This window comes from Sprattus sprattus (genome assembly GCF_963457725.1).
Source record: "Sprattus sprattus genome assembly, chromosome: 1".
Lineage (NCBI taxonomy): Eukaryota > Metazoa > Chordata > Actinopteri > Clupeiformes > Clupeidae > Sprattus > Sprattus sprattus.
In genome coordinates this window covers 50,514,251-50,532,223 of record NC_137920.1, presented here as the reverse complement: position 1 = coordinate 50,532,223, position 17,973 = coordinate 50,514,251, and the positions used below count along the sequence as shown (strand labels likewise).

General features: G+C 42.5%; 1 protein-coding gene across 11 annotated transcripts in view; it reads left to right on the top strand.

The window, feature by feature from the left end:
• The window catches only part of ncor1 (nuclear receptor corepressor 1), a gene marked incomplete at its 3' end in the record, with an annotated part of 105,315 nt that overhangs the window by 65,175 nt on the left and 22,167 nt on the right, over window positions 1–17,973 (top strand). For 7 of the 11 annotated variants that reach the window (XM_080837735.1, XM_080837734.1, XM_080837730.1 and 4 more), the window contains 6 exons: window positions 1,669–1,894; window positions 2,483–2,657; window positions 3,153–3,311; window positions 6,029–6,192; window positions 6,446–6,566; window positions 6,745–6,840. In XM_080837735.1, the coding sequence (XP_080693861.1) occupies window positions 1,669–1,894; window positions 2,483–2,657; window positions 3,153–3,311; window positions 6,029–6,192; window positions 6,446–6,566; window positions 6,745–6,840 (941 nt within the window). The remainder of the gene's footprint in view (window positions 1–1,668; window positions 1,895–2,482; window positions 2,658–3,152; window positions 3,312–6,028; window positions 6,193–6,445; window positions 6,567–6,744; window positions 6,841–17,973) is intronic. The other 4 variants (XM_080837728.1, XM_080837729.1, XM_080837736.1 and 1 more) reach the window with 3 other exon arrangements.

Below are 17,973 nucleotides of genomic sequence, written 5' to 3'. Positions count from 1 at the left end.
CATGTTCTTTTTTTTAGAACTGCTGTGAACTGAATGATGCTTTTCAGCTGTTTATCATTACTATAACCAGTCTGCTGAGATTAGATTTAGAAGGTGAATTGCATATGTAGCACCTGTGTTATCTGGACTAGTGAAAAGAAGCTACACTCACGAAGATTCTAGAAAACTAGAGTTGTAAATAGTTAACACTTTATTTTGTACAGTTTCCTTGATGTAAAATTGAAAAGATGTGAATACGTTGCAGTCAGTGTATGAATGGGTGTGTGTAAATGTGTAGTATATGTATATTAAAGAAAAGAAAATAACAAAACCATGTAAATATGCACCAAAATGTACATTCAATTGAAACAAAGCAATAAAAGTAAATGCACTCTATATAAAATTCAGTATACACTTTAAAAAACAGTGTAACCCTTCAGTATGCTCAATCAAATACAATTTAACAAATCAGAGTGGAAAAACAGTATCAATTCAGTATGGAAAAACTGTATTATCAGTCACAATCAACAGTCCGTGTGTGTGTATGCAAAAGGATTCGCCTTTTCAGTGTGAAAGGTTGAACTTATCTGTCCACGCGATGTTGCAAAGTTCGTGTTCAAACTGACGTTGAAGAAACCATATGGTAGCTGGCCAGGCTACCACAGGTTACATGCTGCATGTGCGTGATATGAAGCTCTTGGGTAGCTCGCCATCTTTTCCGAGTCTTCTTCAATCCAAACTTAAAACCAATCTACACAACAGTGTAATACATTCAAATTAGTATTCCATATATCAAATCTACGTAAAGCTTTACTCTTATATCATCTAAATCTACAGGTAGAAAACCGAACTGCCCTTAAAGGTGGTTATCTTTTCTGCTGCCACGCAGCCGTTAAATTAAACCAAAAACGTGCAATTAGCCTGCATGGCCAACCTTACCCCTATGGACAGTATATACATATAATTCGGTAATAAACCCATTTTCAATCATGTTAAATGCATAACAACACATACAATACACAATACTGTTGAATATCTGTCGAATATCTGTTGAATGTTTTATCTTACCTAACGAAATGTCATGAATAGCTAACATTTAACCATAACCACGTTAGCTATACCATTTCAATGCACGGTTTCAAACAAGTTATACCTCTTTACAAATACCAAACATGAAAATACTATATACATTTGAGGAATAAAAGGTTGTAGTGTAAAATAAATGCTTCGACTGGTTTTTTATATGCTCAATGAGTTTGAACTTGTCTGTACAGTATGAAATAACTGCAGTATGAAATATTTAAACTCACCGAAGCTCTTCCTTCATCAAAAACGAATCAAACTTAACTCTCTTCTCATAAAAAGCAGGGAAGAAAGAATTACTTATCAAATAAAAAGGAAAATGTATCAATATCTTACTAAATTCAATTCTAGTTTAACTTTTCTTTTATCAAGTTCGTGCCTACTCGTTTGCGTGGCTAGATTCAACGGATCTCCTAAATGAAAAGGATTCCCTGCGCATGTGCAGTGCACATGACTATTATTTAGCTGGGCTACACATACTAACTGAGTTACTCAGTAATTAAGTACTTACTAAATACCTACTGCAAGATCCAAGCAGATGCTATTTTGGCAGTGTGTCTGGGCCCGTCTCCCTCATTCCATCTGTCTTCTTCCTCCTTTCTCTAGGATGTACGAGAAGCCGTCGATGCTCAACCCTGCCGGCTCGGTGCTGGTGTCCTCCGCCAAGCTGGCCCCCATGAACATGCATCAGCTCCAGCTACGCGCCGCCACCATCCCATCCATGGTCAGTTCCCATAGCAACAACCCCCACTGCTCAATCAGATATGCGGAGCGGCTGGGAGGCGGGCTCAGGGGTCAGAGCATGTCGTATGTAGACCACCACCCCCACCAAGTGAGTCTAGACCGCACCACCACCACCACCCTTTGCCAATCAGACACAGCAGTCGCTGATTATAACCTCTCCCGTCACCCTTTCAACATTTGTGATCATCCTCAGCAATGGTGTATTATTTGTGTGCTGATTTTGTCCGATCTCACTTAATTAAAAACCTAGGTATGGGCTGAGCTGGTGGTATGTGGTAATGCAAAGGCTAACGAACATGCCTGCAGGGGCTTGGGATACAGAAACCATTGCCTAAACGGGGATCGTACAATTTGTATATGTAGCGTTGTACTGTGGGTGTTAATCTTGCGATTCGTCCCATTGTCTTAAACCATGGTGTTACTGGAGAAAGACCTCTATGGTGGTGGGCCAAACATGCTATTTGGCATTGTTGAGGTGCAGTCAGTATTGTCCAGTGCTGGGCCAGACTTGTGTTGGGATGACAAAAAGCATTCTTAGACTGGAATGTCACATCCAGACATTCTACATGTACTGTGTTCAATCCTTTCATACCATACTTAGTATTTTTAGTGTGTTTGTTCACCATTTATGAATGCATATCACTCTGTTGATGGTGGCCTTCTGACAACCATTCAGATGTGGGGTTATGGATCTGACCCGCAGGTCCCCGGTGCGTACGGCCCTGGTGGAGTTATGAGTGGCTACACCATGTTCCAGCACCAGATCAAGGCCGTGCACGAGTCAGCCCACCAGGAGGAGAAGCAGCGGCAGGACCAGGCCGACCTGGAGCGCAGGCCTGGTTCAGGCTCAGGTGGGTGTTTCCCCAGTGGTTTGTGACTCTTCAAGGGTGTTGTGAGTTCTGCACATGACCCTCCTCGGAGCGAAACATCATTCATAGACTCAAGCATTTGAAGTGATGTGGCTCTTTAAAGGGATGAACTCATTCAGGCTTGAAGAAGGCAATAGGTCAGACTGAATGATGTCCATTTGAGGCAGCTCTTGATCATGAACCCAATGCTTGTATCACCCTTGGCAAAGTTTGTCAGGAAACGATGACTCAAGTGACCTTCTCAACTTTCCCTGGAGAGCTTTTGTTGATGTGCACTATGTGGGTGTGGTATAGACAGGGAAGCAGCCAATCACACTGTTTGCATATAGCATAAATATTGGTTGCTCTATGTAACCCTCACAATTTGTAATAAATGTTTTTGTATTATATGTATGCTTTATTGTTTTTTATATATATCTATAGCTTCTTATTCTGAAGTAAGCTTTATATATGTGTCTGTGTGTGTTTCATTCGCAGGCAAGCCATTCTCCTACATGCCTTACGAAGTGAAGTTGTCCATGGAGCAGGATGCCCATGGAGGTGTGGTTCGACCAGGCACTCCTTACCGCCTCTCTCCCAGGGAGCCCAGCAGAGCCTCGCCACAGCCAGACTCTGCCCGCTACAGTGTGCCACCTGGTAAGCAGGGCACGTACACAGACACCAACTGGATATTCCACCGACCACATCTTTGTGGTGTGGTATGGTATTTGCATTACATACACTGTATGCAATGAAACAAGTTTAAACCACAGTATAGAATAGTCTTCTTTTATAGGTCAATTTGTAACTTTCTAGCCTGAATATTGAGGTTTAATTAACTGTTCTGGATGTGGGCAACTTTCAGAGCTTTTGGTGTCTAGCTCAATACACATTAAAGGCCGATTTAGGGTCGTTTTTAGACGCAGAACCGTAAGCACGTAATTTACCCAAGGAACTTGTTTTAGACAAGTTTTGATTTACGGTTCCTTAAGGTTCCATTAGGTTCCCTATGGATTGTGCGTGTTGCAAAGCAAAGCAACGCCAGAACTGTAGCTTTTATTTTGAGTGAAGTAAGCGTATTTATTGCAGCAGGATAAAGGAAAAAAACTTACCGGAGCATGAAAGTGTAGTGGGCGAAAGGTTTGATGTTTTGAATACATGTGTTACACAAAATACAAAGGTTGGCAATTCCGTACCAGTGGCGAAAAAGACAGATCACATGATGCAAAAGTTCGTTTATTGACGCATCTTTAATGACAGCCGCAGCACTCATTCTATCAAACTCGCGGGTGCAATTGATTGATTCACGTCAATATGAACTCAATGAATGATATCACCATGGCTCACAAGTGGTGGAAAATGAATATGAAAGTATTTGTTCGGTGAATTAGCATTCTCTCCAAACAAACGCGGGTGAGAATGGGATATTCTCTCCATACATTCGCGGTCATTTGAGCGTCATTATAAGGGTTTGTAAAGGAGTTCATGTCTTCGGACCTCTTCTGTTATGTTTGTTCATAATCCACAAGAAAAGGCTTGTGAGACGGTCTGCAGGGTATTCATGATTAAAACAAATTCTGGGTCTAAAAAAGCCTGTAGTATGCTATGAAACCGGAAACGTGAGACTCTGGCCGGCTAACCACAGCCTTTCACAATCACCGTCTTTGCGAGCTGCGTGAGGCCGGAGTGTCTTTGTCGGATAGTCAGACATTTTGGGCGACGCACTTAAGCACGTAAGGGGGGGTATTTTACTGCGCAAGGGGCTCTTGTGTATCTTACGTGCTTACGCGTTGCGTCTAAAACGGAGCATATATCACCCTTAATGGTTAATGTAACATTGTCAATTCCTTCACAAGTGAGCCCATATCTTCACAAGATGATCAATATTTCAAGCAGGCAGAGCAGTTTTATAACGGTTTCGTCATGGAAGAGTTAGCTTCCCTATCTCTGTGCCAGTGACCCATGAAAGCACTGACGTCCCCTAGTAGGAACTGGCAGTCAGATTTGCATGTTACATGTACTTTTAATTAGAGGTCACAGAGTTGCTTCCTCTACGGAGGTCACTGGCATTAAGAGTTTCGGCCTGCGATTGGTCAGTGGTGCGGCTAGTGGCTATGGCATTGGCACCACAGGCTGGCTGTTGTGAATGACGTAACTGCAGCAGCTTTTTGCACTTTCTGGTGGCGTCGTGTGTGCTCGGCTTGACCCAGTCCCCAAGTCTAATGCAACAACGCTGTTGTTCCAGACAACAGGCCATATGTGTGTCTGTCACTGAAGGCCGTCTGTCAATATTTTATCAGCCATTACACATATTTGGACAAGTGACTTTGGAACAGGGATGACACTGAAGTGCAGTCAGAGGAAAGGTGGTGTTCGTGCGTGTGCATGTGGGGGGGGGGGGGGGGGGGGGGGGGTCTTTGTTCCTAACGTGACCAATGTGAAAACACATTGTTTTTCTAGATATAGAGATATCTGTTTTTCTGTTTCATGAAACGGGGACCCTTATCGAAATCCAACAATAGCAAAACTCAGTTGTCTTTTGTTTATGACAAGATAAATTTAAAGTAATACATCATCTGTAGAGGAAGAAAAGTAAAAAATAAAGGAGCCAGGATATCCCCACTGACATAGAATGCATCATGTCCAGTCAAAAAGTAATTCATTTTTCGACCAGATTTAACTGACAACAATCTCTCTCTGCTCCTCCCTCCACTTCCCTGGCCATGTCCTGACCCAAAGTATGTAGTCGTGATCTACTCCATTCAGCTGACTGACGTTTGTTTTTGTGGCACATTATAAGTGACTTACGGTGTGCTATTGTGAGCGTCACTGCTTGGCAGTGAAGGAGAAAATCCTCAGGCCGACAAGGTTAAGGCTAGCATCCATAGGGAGAACAACAACAAATCATATTGCATTAAGTAAAATACTTCAGAGTATGTATAGCATTAGAATACTTAAGTTTGTGTCTGCACTTCAACGAAGTAAAGAAAATGAAAACAATGACTGTTTGCCTAATACAAGTATGTGATGCCAAATCATATTGATAGAAATTCATACAGACCTCACTATCACTATGTGTATGGCCTTTAATGAAACAATGTAATGTAATTTCAACGTTTTGTGCACAGCCCTAGTCATATTTTAACTAAACATTGCGAAGTGTGTGTGTGTGTGTGTGTGTGTGTGTGTGTTGCCCTGCTGAGTGCATCCGAGCAGGGGCATGAGTGGTGTGTGTGTGTTGCCCTGCTGAGTGCATCCGAGCAGGGGCATGAGTGGATTTCCATGTTGGCATCTGAGTTGTAGAGAGCAAGGCAGATAAGAAAGGAATAAAAGAAATATGTCTAAACAAAGTCTACCACTGCCCCCTCCTCCAGTTCTCCATCCATCACCCAATCAGATGGTCCAGAACCTCACAGACGGGGTCCGCATGGCGTTCCCCCGGCACAGACCGCCCAACATTCCGTCTCCTCCTCCGCTCATTCCCACCTCCAAGCCCACGGACAAACCCGCTTTCATTCATGGGGGCTCCATATCCCAGGTAGGTGCATGTGCTTATTTCTATTCCCCTGCCAGTAGGTAGCTAACAGCCTGAGCTGAAGAACAGTCAGAAATGGTCCATCTCAATGGCTAAGTGTACTTAGGGAACCTCTTATGGTGCTGCAATCACAGTACTACCTGGGCTGTGTTGACTGTTTAATCGTCAGGGTGTGACTGCTCTCCTTTTGACATATTATCACTACTACTAGAACTCGTCAGTGGATTGTGACATCTCCTCCCTCTCTCCCTTGCAGGGAACGCCGGTGACATACCTCCCCTCCCACAGCCACGCTGTCTACGGGCCCGAGGCAACCAAGAGCTCCGTGGGTTGCATATCCTTGGGGCTACCAAGACAACAGGACCCCACCAAGCCTGGTAATAGAGAGTCCCTGCTGTTGATGGGACACATGTCAAGTGATTTTATGTTTTGTCATTCCTTTTTCAACATTCAACTTTCTTCTCTTTCCCCCTCTATGGGTGCTTAATTCCAGTGCAGTATTGATATCTCTGGGTGTCTTTCATATACACTCTTTTTCTGTTCTTTTCTCCGCAGTGTCCTACATAAAGCAGGAAGAGTGTTCTCCACGAGGTCAGAGTTCACAAGCCGAGGGTCTTCACTCCAGAGCGCAGTACGAGGGAGTGGTTAGAGGTACCTCTACAGCTCTACTATATTCATATTCAATATTCAATTTTATTGTTATAGCGCCATAACAATTCAATTCAATTTGATTTGTATAGCGCCATAACAATACAATTGCCTCTAGGCGCTTAACAGAGCCCAGAGCCTAAACCCCCTTAGTGCATGCACAACGGCAACAGGGGCAAGGAAAAACTCCCTGTTGGGCAGGAAGAAACCTTAAGCAGAACTAGGGCTGGGCGATTTTTCGATTTCGATTTTAATCGCGATGTAATTTTTTTCTACGGTTTTAAATGAGACGTTCGATTAGACGGCGACTTCAAAAAAAAAAAAAAAAAATCAATGTTTTCACAGACCCGCGAATACAGCGCCGCACGTAGCCCATGGGCGTCGCGACAATGTAATTGGGGGGGGACAAGACCCCCTCACTTTTCAAAACAAGTCGTTTCGACCCCCCCCCCCACTTTTGCAGTCAAAATAGTGCGTGCGTGACTGCTGGTCTACTAGTCCATTATTCTTTCCATTGCTTCACAATTAAATCCGTTCAACTTTATCAGTGGGGAATACCCACAGCAATATAAATCCACTCCGCGTTTTCCTGGTGTACTACGCAGCCTCATCACGCACGCAGATTCAACTGTCATTAGTGTTCATTCATTCTCTGATTTGATCGGAGCGACCACCTCTAGAAGCAGACCACAGAAATGGACATACGGATTTTTTTTTCGAAGAAGAGGAAAGTAAGTCAGAGTTGCCCAAGTTTTACCTGTAGTGGACAATTAAGGACCACCCAATGGACATTATCTGGCTATAATCGTATTGTTATTGCCATAACAACCGTGAGCTAATCTGGCGTTAACGTTAGCTAGCTAATGGCAGTTTTTCTAACGACAGCAGCGACTAAACACACACTCACCAAAGAAGATTTTTTTTTTTTTAATGTGTCACTCACTTGTATACCTCTCTTTGACTCACACACGAAAGATGATGTCAATGCCACAAATAAAATGAACATTGGTGTGCTGGGCATGCTGTCAAGCTTTGCCATGTATGAAAACTATTTCCCCTACGTGAACCGTTTACTTCTGGCAGCTTCCATCCTTAAAGACTTTGGGTTTCAATACACATTTGGCCATTTCTGACCTGAACAGTCATACTTTAATGAGGTGGTCAGTTTGAATGTAGCCAACATAATTATCAGGCCACCAAACCTATATCAATTGTGAATTTGATATGCTGATAACATGATTTACATCTCAGAGAAAAACATGGTAAAATGCACCAGAATGCGGGTATTTGCATGTACGTTTTTCAAAAAAATTTGGGGTGATTTTGTTCATATCGTGATATAAAATCGAAATCGAAAATTTTTGGGGGAAAAAATCGAAATATAACTTTTTCCCATATCGCCCAGCCCTAAGCAGAACCCCACGGCACATAAGGGGGGACCCATCTGCTTGAGGTCGGCCGGGTGGAGACAGGAAGGTGGGACGGGGGGAAAGGGGGAAGGGGAAGGGTTGTGTGGCAGAAGGGGAAAGGAAGCAACAGGGGTTATACACAGCCAACATTTGGTCACTGGACATAATATGTGACCAGGCATGGCTAAACCAGCCACAAGTCGTTTTGAGACATTTTGAGTTATTCACAGATTCTGAAAGTGTAAGTGTAAAGCTATCCAATGATGTCTCACTCATGTAAATCTGGTAATATTTCTATAAGTTGTGATCATTTGAATGTATACACCTCTGAAAAGCTTTTGTTGAGAAAAGGCACCTCTAAGATTGTCTGAATCACCTCACCTGGGACAAAGGGAAGACAGTTGTGCTCATTTGCATCTCATTGGGATTAGCCCTCCTCACAGATGTCACACTGACATCTGGTATCTGTAGCCCTTCCCCCTAGGTGTCACTGAAGACTCAATAATTTTATCGTAGCCCGACCTATTATCCCGCAAGCGCTGGTACACGTTACTTAATATTGATTTCGGTGTCATCCAGGATCCCGGATTTCGGAAAACTTAAGTCCCTGCCCAAAAGGGGTATTTAAATTAGCTTTGTAGCAAAAATGGCACATATACAGCGTATTGAAGTGTATAAGGTAGTGTTGTAATACTGCGTGTACAAACCAGCCTGATACAAATAGTAGAATTTTGATTTTGCGACGTTCGGTGTAAATTCTTTTTCTTGTTGAGCTTTATTTCCAACGGCATTTTAAATCAATGCGGGATAATAGGTCGTCGTCAACTTTGTTGCCATTTTGCGACTGTACAAAACTAATTGGAAAATACTGTAAGAAATGTTCCTGCTGAGAGTCAAACAAGACTTCATACATTGTCTACACACCTGTCACTTCTGAAATATGTTGTTTTTGTTTGTAATAAATAATCGAATGTGATAATGAAGTACGTTAGCCTACGCAGCGTCTTAACTGAAGCGCAACTCAACCAGCTAGCTTGCCGCTAACACTAACTGAAAACACGTTGGAACACATAGTGGCTAGGTAGCTAGCTGCTAATAAGTAACATATAAGTAACACATCAGCAGTAATGAATCAAGTGTACTGATATTAAATGTACTACTAAATGTACTACTAGCATGCCATTCTCAAATTAAAGCCAGTGACATGTTGGTTAACGATTAATGAGTTAACGATGGATACCGACAGTTAGCAAACCTAGCTAGGTAGCATTACCATTGGATTTGAATGGTAGTTATGCTAGCTATGGCTATCCAGACAAAGGAGCCTTGTTTCTGGACACGTTTCACTTGACGAGCGGGGGCAGTCATCTGGAAAGTTTAAAATGATACTAAACGAAGGGAGATCTACTGTATGGAGATATTTCTGCTAAGTAGACAATGCAGATTGTAATTAGGCTGGTGGATATGTCCAATGTAAGAAGTGTGACGTTTTAATGAAATATGATGCAACTCTGATGATGCAACTCTCCACAACAACATGGATAAACCTCGCTGGGTGGATGTAGATAGTTTTCAGAACGAACGTCTGTGTGCAAAAAGATCTTCAATGGTGAGCCTCTGTTTGTGTCTCATAAAACGTGAGTTTTATTAAAGCATAGCGTGTGTAATGTGTAGCTATTTCATTCCGTTTGTTAACCATTCCGTTTGTCTCTGAACGTAGAGATTGCAGGGGAGTAAAATGCTCCCGAAGTAGATTACATGTTTTTAACTTCGGATAATAGTGGCGTATGATGCTGTATAAGTAGCCATGTGTATCGCTTGTAATGTACAGCTGATTGGTCGGAAAAAAATAACAAGATTCAGCAGTTCATATGGAAATTAGGTAACACCCCCCAAGCGCGACGAGAGCGACGCTGAATTTAACCAAACTGTACCAACTTCAACGACAAAATGTATGCTTTTAAGGTAACCAATACTGTTATCTGAAACTAATTTTGAAAAAAAATCACTAATTTTGAAAAAAAAAACTTCAATTGTGTTTTACTCGAAATCGTCTCGGCCGACTTGTTCCCCCTTTTCGCGTGCCGGGTCACATATTTATACAGACATCTGGTGGTAAATACATGATACAGGCAAGACCAGATTACTGTGCCAATAGGGTTACTGTTACAGGGGTAAGGGATGTAGGGACAAAGAAACATTTCAGTAGTGGCAATAATGTATATTGTATATAAATGCTAGCATAGGGTATTGGGTAGAGTAAATGTACGGCAATGCAGTGGCGGTGCGTGCGATTGGCCGAGGGTTTCTCCAGGTTGACCAGGTGGAGAGACTACGGCAGCGTCCCATAGCGGGGATAGTCTTGATTAGTAGGGAAAGAAAAGGGAGAGAAGGAAGAAAGTGAATGGGTAGAGTTCAGCTGTCCATGTGCGTAGATGCGGAGTGGTGGGGGTGAGGAGCGATAGTTCCACTTCCATCAGCGATAGGAACATGCTATAGGGGAGAGAGAACATTTATGTTAGTAGATATCAATTTCAGAAACAGATAGGGAGATGCATTTGGGTAGTAGATTTAACAGTAGGCAATATGGCTATTTTATCAGTGTTATTATAAGCAAAAGCAATATGATATGGAAGGAGAGAGAGAGAGAGAAAGGGAGAAATATATTTAGTAATGCTGGCATTTGTTATTAGTGTGCTTACAAGCATACTATAGTTCTTCTTAAGTTTTATTTATTAATGCCGGGGCCGTACATGCATCCACTCGGCAATGTTTGAGACGGTGAGATGATGGTGTGGACAAACCGAGAGGCTGTATTGTTCGTTACATTGAAGTATAAGCTGTTATGCTGGGGCCGTACATGCATCCACTCAGCAAACAGGATACACTTTAGGCTAGCGCAGCAGGTGATGGGTTTGTTGACGCAATTACTTTTGACTATAGGATGCACTAAAGAGGAATGTCTTGGCTGTATTGTTGGTTACATTGAAGTATAAGCTGTTATGCCGGGGCCGTACATGCATCCACTCAGCAAACAGGATACACTTTTGGCTAGCGCAGCAGGTGATGAGTTTGTTGACGCAATTACTTTTGGCTGTATTGGTCGTTACATTGAAGTATAAGCTGTTATGCCGGGGCCGTACATGCATCCACTCAGCAAACAGGATACACTTTTGGCTAGCGCAGCAGGTGATGGGTTTGTTGACGCAATTACTTTTGGCTATAGGATGCACTAAAGAGGAATGTCTTAAGCTTTGATTTGAATATAGGTACGGTGTCTGCATCTTGGATGGAGGCAGGGAGGTTATTCCAGAGGAGGGGTGCTCGGTAGCTAAAGGCTCTGCCTCCTATTGTGGTTTTTGATAATCTTGGAATTACCAGGAGGCCTGCACTCTGGGAACAGAGCAGCCTTGTAGGGCAATGGGGGACGACTAATTCCTTGAGGTAGTTTGGAGCCAGGTCGTTTAGGGCTTTATATGTTAGCAGGAGTACTTTGAAATCGATTCTACTTTTGACGGGGAGCCAATGCATCGAGGCGAGTACTGGTGAGATGTGTTCATATTTTTTTGTTCTGATGAGTGTACGAGCAGCAGCGTTCTGTATAAGTTGAAGGCTCTTTATTGTGTGAATGCTGCATCCGGACAGGAGAGCATTACAGTAATCGAGGCGGGAAGTAATAAATGCATGGATTAGTTTTTCTTCATCTTGGAGGGATAGGACCTTTCTAATTTTGGCAATATTGCGTACATGAAAAAGTGATGTCTTTGAGATCTGTTTTATGTGTGTGTCAAGTAGGAGGTCTTGGTTGATAGTTACGCCAAGGTTTTTGATGATAGTGTTGGGTGTTGGGAAGCCATAGAGTGTGGTAGATGGGTAGATAGTGTAGTTCTCAGTTGATCGGGGCCTACAAGCATAACCTCAGTTTTATCAGAGTTGAGGAGCAGAAAGTTGTTAGTCATCCAAGATTTTACATCATGGAAGCAAGCTTCTATCTTGGGTAGATGTATAATTTCATCAGGTTTCATTGATAGGTAGAGTTGGGTGTCGTCAGCATAGCAATGGAAGTTAATGCCATGTTTCCTTATGACAGCACCTAAGGGTAGCATATAAAGGGAAAAAAGCAGTGGTCCAAGGACAGAGCCTTGTGGGACACCGTAGCTTACTCTGGTGTGATTTGACGACTTCTCATGGACATGAACAAATTGATGGCGATCAGAGAGGTAAGATCTAAACCAAGATAGGGCACAGCCTTTGATGCCAATGTGATGTTCAAGTCTCTCAGTGCGGGCACATGATGGCAGCACTCCGATCCCATCCGATTCTCTCCATGGGGCCTCCATGGGGGGTTAACTGCTCTATCTCAACGCACATGGCAGTGACAAATCTAGATCTTGGCCGCGTCATTTCAAATCAAATGCGGAATGTTTACATCTGCTACCGTTGATTATACAGTAAATACGTTGTGAAATGAAACAAAAACACACCACAGTTAAAGTTGTATTAGTATTGATTGATTCACATCGATATGAATGGATTACATGACTAACAACTGGTGGAAAAGTAATATGAATATATTTGTTCACTGAATTAGCGCATTCTGTCCCAAACAGTTGCGTTCCAGTTTCAAAGTTTCAGTTTCGGTTTCAGTATTTCAACGTGAATGAGAGGGAGCACAAGAACTGAGCGTCTAGCAGCGATTATCATATCATAGACATATATGATGCATGTATATGTCTGTGTGGGCACGATCTCAAGCACGTGCAAAAGTTGTTGTTGTCCAATTTGAATCTAGATTCGAGAGACACATGCGCGCCCAGTCCAATTCCCAGCGGAATCGAATCGTGTATCCAGGGGTTTACATCGGAGTCCAGTCGGACTCAAGTCGGACACAATGAATCTAGATTTGGGGAGACACATGTGTCCAATCTCCAATTTAAATCGGACTGAAATCGGAAATTGGACACATGTGTCCACACTGACTGTAACAGGAACTAATGATCTATAGTGTCGAAAGCAGCACTAAGGTCTAGGAGAACTAGTATTGAGGTGCACCCATGATCAGATGCGATTAGTAGGTCATTTAAGACTTTGACTTAGGCCGTTTCAGTGCTGTGGTGGGCCCTAAAACCGGATTGGAGGGTTTCTTCAATTTAGTTTTGTTGTAGAAAAGAAGTTGCTTAGCAACTAGTTTTTCAAGTATTTTTGACAAGAAAGGGAGGTTAGATATGGGTCTATAGTTAGCGAGATTATCGGGATCAAGGTTAGGTTTTTTCAGAGATGGTTTTATCACTGCTATTTTGAAAGATTGTGGGACGCAGCCTGAGATTAGTGAATTATTCATTACATTGAGTAATGTCTCACTTAATAAGGGAAGTGCATGTTTAAGTAATTTTGTGTGGATAGGGTCTAGTAGGCACGTCGATGATTTAGATGAGAGGATCAAGGAGTTTAGTTCAGGGAGGTCGGTGGGTGCAAAGAATTCAAGGATAGCACCCAGTTGAAGGGGTGTTGCCATGGCGCATTTTGGAAGGGGTGTAGGGTCACAGAGGGGGAGGAAACTTTGAATTTGTTCTCTTATTTTGAGGATTTTATTATTGAAAAAGGTCATGAAATCATTTCCACTAAAGATTATGGGAACCGAATGTTCGATTGTGTTGTGTTTTTTTGTTAGCCTAGAAATAGTGTTAAATAGGAACTTTGGGTTGTTTTTATTACTATCAATCAATGAAGAATAGTGAGCTGATTTCGCCTCAGAGAGTACTCGTTTATATCTTAGAAGACTATCCTTCCACGTCAGGAGGAATACCTCAAGTTTGGTGGAGTACCATTTTTTTTCTAGTTTTCGTGTGGTTTGTTTAAGTGCACGAGTCTGATCAGTGTACCATGGGGCTAGTTTTTTCAGTTTTCTTATTCTCTTTTTTAGTGGTGCAACAGCGTCAAGGGTTGAGTGCAACGCTTGTATGACTTCTTCAGTTAGTAGGTCGATATAAGGTGGGGAAGTGCATATAGATAGATTATTGATTTGTCTTTGCAGAAACTTGTTCTGTGCCATTGACAGTGCATCTGATAGTTACAAAAACAGAAAAAGACACAAAGACAAATACAGACAGAACACAACGTGACATAGGACAGGACAATACCCTCTCGTATTACAATACACAACCCCCTCAAAATACAATACAATGGAAAAGTGTGGTGATGAGTGTAGTTACATTACATTTGGATTCTTATTTAACAGGGATGTACTGATGTGTATAAAAGACTTACGGGCTCTATTTGTCTGTAATGAAGACAGCCTGAACCTCCTGCCTGAAGGCAACAACTCGTACACCTGATGTAAAGGGTGTGACACATCATTACAAATACTACGTGCCTTTCTTACTACCCTTGCTTCAACAGTCATGGCCAAGCTATTTAATGGCTGGCAGGCAATCTTGCTGGCCATGTTAATTATCTTGTGAAGCTTATTTTTGTTTGCTACTGACAGTGAAAAGTACCAGGCCACAGAACAAAAACATAAAATGCTCTCAACAAAAGAGTGGTAAAAAATACGCATCATGTCTCTGTCAACTCTGAATTGCCTTAACTTCCGCATAAAATAGAGCCATTGCAGCCCCTTTTTATAGATAGCATCTGTATTACAACCCCATGTTAATTTATCATCTATTATTGTTTCCAGGTATTTGTAACTCCCCACAACATCAATCCCCTCCCCATTTATGACCATACTCTGGTGGATGTGACTCCCCGTCCTGAAATCAATAATCAACTCTTTTGTCTTCCTTGCATTGAGAATAAGACAGCTGGACTTACACCAGTCTGCAAACTGGTCCACCCAGTCTCTATATTGTGTTTCATCCTTGTTCTGTATTAACCCTACAATAGCTGTATCATCAGCAAATTTAATTGTAATATGATCGGCTGTGTTACTTTGGCATGCATTTGTATAGAGAGTAAACAATACAGGTGAAATTACGCTCCCTTGTGGAGCCCCCGTGTTTGTTAAAATGGGGGTGGACACAGCCTCGTTTACTCTAACACACTGTGTCCTCTCCGTCAGAAAGGACTCAACCCATCTAATTATATTTGCATTCACACCCAAGTGCAGTAGCCTCTCCATCATAAAGTGGGGCCTGATTGTGTTGAACGCCGACGAAAAGTCTATTAAAAGAACCCTAGACAATAAATGTTGTGGAGCATGTACAGTAGAGCATCGTCTGTGCTCCTCATAGCCCTAAAGGCAAATTGTAAGGGATCAGTACTGTGCTGCACTTCATCAAGAACATTTTTCAGGACAATCCTCTCTAGACTCTTCATTATGATGGACGTAAGGGCAACAGGACGATAATCATTTAAAACACATGGTTTTGACACCTTTGGAACTGGTACTATAAGCGAGGATTTCCAGGCCTTGGGAATGTAGTGTGTGTCCAGGGACATTTGAAAAGCCTGAGCAAATATAGGGCTTAGTTGTTCACTGCACTCCTTCAGAATCCTTCCCCTTACATGGTCAGGGCCAGCTGATTTTTTGGGGTCAATTTTGTTAAAAATTCTACGCACCTCATCAGCAGTTACCCTGATTGGGGGGGTATTGTGTTCTAGACGTTGTCTGATGGCATCCCGTTCTGAGAAGAAATCAGATGTTTCAAATCTAGCATAAAAAACATTCAATTCCTTTGCAAAAGTTAGGTCATCTCATTAAAGGGATAGTTCGATTTTTAAGACATGAAGTTGTATGGCATCTACATCACCAGTGTAATGCAATCCACGCTGACTTACCTCCGACAGCGTCCTGTGAGCAGAGTTCTCGTCCAGTTTTGGTCAAACCGAAAGTAGTCCGGCAGGTTTCTAGACCCAGGAAAATAAAACGTTTCTCTTCCCAAAACATTATGTGTTCAAAAGAGTGATATATTTGCATCCCAAAACCGTTGTAGTGGAAAAAGTCACACCTCATTATCACTTGGCCCTATTTTCAATACGCTCGATAATGCAATCTCACAGCTAGAGTCTACCTCTTTGATTCGCGAAAGTTGATTCGCGAAAGTTTGATTCACCAAAGTTGCCTGAGAGAAACGTCCATCACAGGAAAACGATGCTTTATGTCAATTTTATCAAATGTTGTCTCAGTTTTCATCGTTTTCCTGTGATGGACGTTTCTCTCAGGCAATCCAGCGTGGATTGCATTACACTGGTGATGTAGATGCCATACAACTTCATGTCTTAAAAACCGAACTATCCCTTTAACATGAGTTATTGCTACACAATAACAATTACACAACTAATATTACTAGATACATATAAAAGTGGACATTACACTACGGCAACATGGATCTCGTTCATATCTCACCCAGTCGAAATCTTAACAGGATTGAACCCATCTTTATTACAGCGTATCAACATAAGAACAGAACGTTAGCTAAATCCCCGCTTAGCATGCATGCTAACACTAGCAGGTAGCCCAAAATTTGGTATTTAATACACGATCTATCACAGTAGCAACTTCATGAAAACCCTAACTTTCATTGGGTATGCACATAATGCCTCACATACAGGTCGAACAATGATGATTTAAGCATTGGAAATGTATAAGGCACAGTACGGTCAACTACTTGGCGACAAACTGAACTCTCACTATCTTAACTGAGAGAGCTGCAGGCACGCAAACAGCGTTGCTAGGCAACATCACTATCAACAGAGTTTTTCATACAGTTAACGTGCAGAAAGGCATTTTACGGCTGGTTTTGTTTTCTGACGCGGAAACACGGAATCATCAAAAACGTGACACGGAATTCGCTTTTTTTTGACGCGGAAAACTATTGGCCGTACCTTTGTAAGCGTTTTTTATATTCCCAAAGCACAGGTCAAGTGTTTTCTCTCTCCTTGTCGGGCACTTGACATACTGAAAGTAATTAGGCAACACACTTTTGATGGAACACGCATTAAAATCTCCGAGAATTAACTTTGGAGCGTCAGGAGCAATGTTTTCTAATTTGGCCACTGTGTCGTATATCCTATTTGCAGCAGTCCTTATGTTAGCGCGTGGAAGTATATACACAACAGTGACAAACACTTGTCCAAATTCCCTAGGCAAGTAGTATGGCCTGAGCGACAGGGATAACAGCTCAATGTCCTCCGAACAGTGAGAGTCTCTGAGTGTGTAGTTGTTGCACCATGCCTCGTTAATATAAACACACACTCCACCACCGAGCTTCTTGCCGGTTACTTGCGCATCTCAGTCGAGTCTAATTGGGTCGCAAAATCCTGGAATTTCCATTGACAAACTGTCAATCGTCTCTTTAAGCCACGTCTCCGTAAAACATAGCAAACAACTTTCTCGATATTCTGAGAGGTACCTGACTGCCGTTCGAAGCTCTTTCAGTTGTTTCAGCAGGGAGCGGGTGTTCGCCAAGATGATCGTAGGCAGAGGAGGCTTTCTCCCCCCTTGCGCGTACCCTGCAGCGTACTCCACCGTGTCGGCCTCTTTTCCTCCTCGTTGTTTCAGGTCGCCTTGTACACTCATCTGGCAGGGTGACTGGAAAGTTGGTCTGTAAATCCCGCAATTGCAGTAGTTGGTCTCGGCTGTAGCGAAGAATCGCATCCGTAACAGCGGACTTCTCGGGTGTTTGGCCAGTATTCAATGAGTGAATGGCCGCCGGCAGAAACAGGTGGATTGCCAAGATAATGAGCAAGAACACCTTTAGTCCTAGACGCATTTTGCTAGATGTTT